The sequence below is a fragment of the Nerophis ophidion genome, linkage group LG21, assembly GCF_033978795.1.
Source record: "Nerophis ophidion isolate RoL-2023_Sa linkage group LG21, RoL_Noph_v1.0, whole genome shotgun sequence".
NCBI lineage: Eukaryota > Metazoa > Chordata > Actinopteri > Syngnathiformes > Syngnathidae > Nerophis > Nerophis ophidion.
The window spans coordinates 9,733,633-9,740,549 of NC_084631.1; the positions used below are offsets into that span (position 1 = coordinate 9,733,633).

A 6,917-nucleotide genomic window follows, 5' to 3' on the forward strand; every position below is an offset into this window, starting at 1 on the left:
TCCAAAAAGTATTTGATAAAGTTGTTATTAAATACTTTTTGGTCCCTTTTGCTTTTAACAGAATAAATCAAGTATTGTGAGTGAAGCAGCAATAGCTATCCTCCATGAAAACGTACTTTGTATGATCGCATTCATTTTGTCTTAAAGTCCAGTTTAGAGAAGTATTTCAGCGTGGATACAGTATAAAATCCTCCATATTGGCAGAATCATTCATTTAATTAAATTTCATTCCAAGACATTAAACAATATGTTTGCATCTGACAAAAAACACCCACAAACGCTGGCTTACTCTAATAAAAATGCCATGTTTGTTATCAATACAGTTGAAAAAAGAAAAAAAAAGACTGGCTTCTGCTGGAGAGACCTGTGTCTGCTAGTTTGAGCGCCCCCATTTCTAGTGTGGCGAGTCAGAGTACTGCTGTGGCATTCAACTGCAAGTTGAAAATAAATCGCCCCCTACCTTGAGGCAGAGGTACTTGCTGCCTCATGACCTGCCTTTTCCGCGTGGCAACTGTCACACTTGGACTATGGGATAGTTTGTTTCTCCGGCACAAACCAGACATGAACGTGAGTACATTTTTATTTAATAATCTAGTAAACTAAACAAAAGGCAAACAAAGGGCGCGCACGATGGCGGAGAACAAACTTGGCTAATGAGAAAACAAAAGACTAGCACCAAGGCTGCAAGCTATAAACGTGAAACACAAAAACTTGCACTGTGGCATAAATAACAAACCAAAAACTTACATGGCATGGACAGAAATAATAAACAGCGTAGCATGGCATGTAGCAGTTGGGGAATATGCATGGCATGGCATGAAAGGAGTTGAAGGCCGACTACCTGGCTTAAATACTAAGCTATGAAAATTAACAAGCAGGTGTGAGGGCCGAGGACAGGGGCGTGACATGAGGGCCAGGTGAAAATTAATGAGTTGTCATGGTAGCAACACAAACCAGGAAGTGCAAAACAAGAACTGAGTGTCCAAAAAACAAAACATAACATGACCAAAACAAAACATGATCCATAGGCGTGACAGCAACAAGCATGCGTCCCCTCGCACGCACAGTATTTACATACTGTGTAGCCGTGGAGGCACCACCTGTGTCTGCCTCACTTCTCGTCTACTGCGTTGTTTTGATCAGGAAACACAACATTTCTGCCATTTTGACCATGAAAATTACCAAAATATACAGGAACCACACCAAAATCACATAGAAAGCACAAACCAAAAGAGAAATGTTAAAACTTATTTTATTTTATTACTTCATTCTGGACAGGGGCGCTACATGAGGGCCAGGTGAAAATTAATGAGTTGTCATGGTAGCATGGTGCCATTTTGACCATGAAAATTACCAAAATATACAGGAACCACACCAAAATCACATAGAAAGCACAAACCAAAAGAGAAATGTTAAAACTTATTTTATTTTATTACTTCATTCTGGACAGGGGCGTGACATGAGGGCCAGGTGAAAATTAATGAGTTGTCATGGTAGCAACACAAACCAGGAAGTGCAAAACAGGAACTGAGTGTCCAAAAAACAAAACATAACATGACCAAAACAAAACATGATCCATAGGCGTGACAGCAACATGCATGCATCCCCTCGCACGCACACGCCCAATACATACTGTGTAGCCGTGGAGGCACCGCCTGTGTCTGCCTCACTTCTCGTCTACTGCGTTGTTTTGATCAGGAAACACAACATTTCTGCCATTTTCACCATGAAAATTACCAAAATATACAGGAACCACACCAAAATCACATAGAAAGCACAAACCAAAAGAGAAATGTTAAAACTTATTTTATTTTATTACTTCATTCTGGACAGGGGTGCTACATGAGGGCCAGGTGAAAATTAATGAGTTGTCATGGTAGCATGGTGCCATTTTGACCATGAAAATTACCAAAATATACAGGAACCACACCAAAATCACATAGAAAGCACAAACCAAAAGAGAAATGCTAAAACTTATTTTATTTTATTACTTAATTCTGGACAGGGGCGTAACATGAGGGCCAGGTGAAAATTAATGAGTTGTCATGGTAGCAACACAAAACAGGAACTGAGTGTCCAAAAAAACCAACATAACATGACCAAAACAAAACATGATCCATAGGCGTGACAGCAACAAGCATGCGTCCCCTCGCACGCACAGTATTTACATACTGTGTAGCCGTGGAGGCACCACCTGTGTCTGCCTCACTTCTCGTCTACTGCGTTGTTTTGATCAGGAAACACAACATTTCTGCCATTTTGACCATGAAAATTACCAAAATATACAGGAACCACACCAAAATCACATAGAAAGCACAAACCAAAAGAGAAATGTTAAAACGTATTTGATTTTATTACTTCATTCTGGAAAATCTCATGGTTAAGCCACCTGGTGGCAGGTGAGGCACTGCCTCACTTGCCTCCCCTGACACTGCTAAACAGTATGTGCTAACTGTAGCATTGCGTGTGCTATTAGTGTGTAATTGAAAAGCGGTGCAGATGCGTACTACTGGCATTACGTTTCCACCACATTCATGTCATGTGCTCTCCATCACGTGTGTGATGGAGCACCAACAGCAGGCACGTATATTATGCAACACCTTTTCTGCAGGATGCAGTCAAAAACTATAGACCGGTGGTTCTCAAACTCTCCAAGTGCCACCATAATGACAAAACATTCAAATACAGTAGCGTAGTAGCGCTAAGTATTCATCAAAACAAGGCAGGTTTTATTTAACAAGTATATTTCATATTTTTGGCCACTGTGACATTACACACAGTTTGAACAGTAACACTGTGTTTAAATATAGGAACACTCTCAGTTAAGTGATTATTTGGTGCAAAATATATATTGAAAGACAGTTTTTCATATGAGATATATATATATATATATATATATATATATATATGTTCTGTCCTCACTGTGTGTGATGAGGTTATATAGTTTGGCAGACAGCTAACAACCAATCCAGGACGTTCTAATAAAGTTCCAAAGCAGATGAATCCATTTAGGCTTTTTATTTTTGTTGATCTTGCTTTGTCTTGCACTGGATTTTTATTTTTTATTATTATTATTGTAAAACTGAAATACACACAATGACAATGTATAAGCCGTATGAGTCAATTACCAAACTGAAATGTAATACACAATATGTAAACATTAGCTTTACACAAATATACAACATTATTACCGAACAAATACTGCTGAGTGTTGAAACTATTTCGATGGTGGAAATATGCGACCGGCAGCCATTTTAAATCCTCAAACATTCATTAAAATAGTGCACAAAAATCGTTTTTCAATACACATCTTACTATCAAATTTAGCCACTTTCCACTTTAGTTTTGAGTTACATAAACAAGTTAAACAGTTTACTTACAGACTTATCTTTTCCAAGGCTTGTAAGAGTTAACACAACTCGTATGATTGTCATTTTTTAGGAACTAAACTAACATCGTAAACCGGAAGTGTCCAAACTAAACCGGAAGTGCCAAACTATTGACGCGCAGTATTTCCCATCGCCACAAGGTGTCAGTAATAGTCCACAATCAAACGGGCATAACAATTATATATAATTGCAATTATATAATTTTCCATATGATAAAAACAAATGCCAGTAGACTCGAAAATGCATAAATTCAATATCAATCAATCAATCAATGTTTATTTATATAGCCCCAAATCACAAATGTCTCAAAGGACTGCACAAATCATTACGACTACAACATCCTCGGAAGAACCCACAAAAGAGCAAGGAAAACTCACACCCAGTGGGCAGGGAGAATTCACACCCAGTGGGACGCCAGTGACAATGCTGACTATGAGAAACCTTGGAGAGGACCTCGGATGTGGGCAACCCCCCCCCCCCCCTCCAGGGGACCGAAAGCAATGGATGTCGAGCGGGTCTAACATGATGCTGTGAAAGTTCAATCCATAGTGGCTCCAACACAGCCGCGAGAGTTCAGTTCAAGCGGATCCAAGACAGCAGCGAGAGTCCCGTCCACAGGAGACCATCTCAAGCGGAGGCGGATCAGCAGCGTAGAGATGTCCCCAATCGATACAGGCGAGCGGTCCATCCTGGGACCCGACGAGCGGTCCATCCTGGGACTCGACTCTGGACAGCCAGTACTTCATCCATGGTCATCGGACCGGACCCCCTCCACAAGGGAGGGGGGGACATAGGAGAAAGAAAAGAAGCGGCAGATCAACTGGTCCAAAAAGGAGGTCTATTTAAAGGGTAGAGTATACAGATGAGTTTTAAGGTGAGACTTAAATGCTTCTACTGAGGTAGCATCTCGAACTGTTACCGGGAGGGCATTCCAGAGTACTGGAGCCCGAACGGAAAACGCTCTATAGCCCGCAAACTTTTTTTGGGCTCTAGGAATCACTAATAAGCCGGAGTCTTTTGAACGCAGATGTTTCAATCAGCCCTTTAAATCATCATCATGGTATCATAAAACGATATTGCTGAATTCATTTTTTTTTTTTAATTTCTGACGGTCCATATATTTTGACACAGGACGTCACTGCGTTAGTTTGAACGTACGTTTTAGACGTTCCCAATACATCGGCCAAATAGCGTCCACTGAGCAGTAGAGGTCTTAAAAAAATCACGTCGCGCCTGCAGAGTGATGGTATTTGCATTTTTTTCCTCACAGTATTGTAGGGGTTCCGATGATTATCATATATTCTGCATTTTCATGAAGACAGGCGCTAAATCAGGGGTGTCCAAACTTTCTGACTTTGGGACCGCTTTGGGCTGAAAAAATTGGCCTGTGGCCAAAAGCTGACGGCATGTAACATAACATAATATATATATATACTGTATATATACACACATACATACATATACACCCACATATACATATATACATACATGTACGTTAGGTCAGGAAAAAACGGAGAGGCTGTATCATCCCTACAAGCCTGGTTTCCCTGCTCATCAGGGGATTTAATGTATTATTTATTTATATAAATAATATTTTGTGTGAAAGCTGACGAGCCAAAGTCTGAACAGAAATGCCAACATTTAGCACCTAGCAGATAGCGTCCAGAAATAAAAAAATATAAACAAAATGCGCTTAAAAAAAGGCTAGCATGTTAACAGTACAATGCTAACATTTACATGCTCAATGTTAGCATTCGTGAAATACCAAAATCATATGGCACTGATATGTATAGCAGCTAAATTGGCTTAAAAAAAAGTTAGCAAGCTAAAATGCTAACTGTAACAAGCGTCAACTTCGAAAATACATGTACACCTGAAAAATGCTAGCATGTTAACAGCACATGCTCACTGTTAGCATTAAAGGCCTACTGAAATGAGATTTTCTTATTTAAACGGGGATAGCAGGTCCATTCTATGCGTCATACTTCATCATTTCGCGATATTGCCATATTTTTGCTGAAAGGATTTAGTACAGAACATCGACGATAAAGTTCGCAACTTTTGGTCGCTAATAAAAAAGCCTTGCCTTTACCAGAAGTAGCAGACGATTTGCGCGTGACGTCATGGGTTGTAGGGCTCCTCTCATTGTTTGTAATCATAGCCAACAGCAGCAATAGCGATTCAGACTGAGAAAGCAACGATTTCCCCATTAATTTGAGCGAGGTTAAAAGATTTGCGGATGAGGAAAGTTAGAGTGAAGCACTACAAAAAAAATAAAAAAATAAAGGCTAATGCAGTGGGAGCGATTCAGATGTTATTAGACACATTTACTAGGATAATTCTGGAAAATCCCTTATCTGCTTATTGAGGTAATAGTGTTTTATAAAGTCATACCTGAAAGTCGGAGGGCTGCGGTGACCACCAGTGTCTCTGAGATAAGCCCATGGAGGAGCCAAGATGACAGCTGCTGCAGGAGGACGCTAACTCCGCACAAGTCTCCAGTAAGAGCCGACTTAATATCACAATTTTCTCATCCAAAAACTTGCTGGTTGACATGTGGTAGAGAAACACGTTCGCTAAAGCTTCACAACAAACAAAGAAACACCGGCTGTGTTTCGGTTGCTAAAGGCAGCAGCAATCCACCACTTTCCACCAACAGCATTCTTCTTTATAGTCTCCGATATTAATCGAACAAATTTCAAAAAATTCAGCAACACAGATGTCCAAAATACTCTGTAATTAGGCTAAAAATGTCTGCTCAACCAATAACGTCACAAACACGTGTCATCACTCCGCGACGTTTTCAACAAGAAACTTGGCGGGAAATTTAAAATTGTAATTTAGTAAATTAAAAAGGCCGTATTGGCATGTGTTGCAATATTAATATTTCATCATTGATATATAAACTATCAGACTGCGTGGTGGGTGGTAGTGGGTTTCAGTAGGCCTTTAGTGATATACCCAAAACATATGGCACTGATATGTATGGCGGCTAAATTAGCTTAAAAAAAGCTAACATGCTAACTGTAACAAGCGTCAATTAGGAACATATATTACCCTGAGATGTGAAATGCTAGCATGGCAACGTTAGCAAACATCAAGTACCAAAATATGACAGGTGTATACCTTTAATTTAGCTAAAAAAAAAAAAAAGCTAGCCTATTAACATGCTAACAGGTAGCATTCGTCAATTAACAAAATATTTGACACTGGTGTGTATACCTGCAAAATTTGCCCCGAAAAAAATTTGTACGAAATATTAAATTGCTAACAACTGTTAGCACTTTAATATTTCGTAATAAAAGTGGGCCATCAAAAAATGACCTAAGGGTAGTAAATGTCCCCCCGGGGCCGCACTTTGCACACCACTCACCTAGGCCATCATTTTGCTATCCTATTGCCGTCGGGCGGACATTTAGCAGGAGTGTGTTTGCGGCACATTAATGGCACCGGAGACGGTGGTGGAATGGACCGACTTTGTGTCACGCGAGTAGTTCTCCTGTGTTTTAATAATAAATTGAGTAATCA

General features: G+C 39.9%; 1 protein-coding gene across 2 annotated transcripts in view; it reads right to left on the reverse strand.

Annotated features, from left to right (window-relative positions):
- LOC133539723 (immunoglobulin superfamily DCC subclass member 3-like) overlaps positions 1-3,560 on the reverse strand; it is a 48,724-nt gene extending 45,164 nt beyond the window's left edge. The window contains exon 1 of one of the 2 annotated variants that reach the window (XM_061881848.1): positions 3,381-3,560. In XM_061881848.1, coding sequence (XP_061737832.1) covers positions 3,381-3,434 — 54 coding nt within the window. In that variant the 5' untranslated portion in view covers positions 3,435-3,560. The remainder of the gene's footprint in view (positions 1-3,380) is intronic. The other variant, XM_061881849.1, reaches the window with a different exon arrangement.
- Between the last annotated feature and the right edge of the window lie 3,357 nt (positions 3,561-6,917).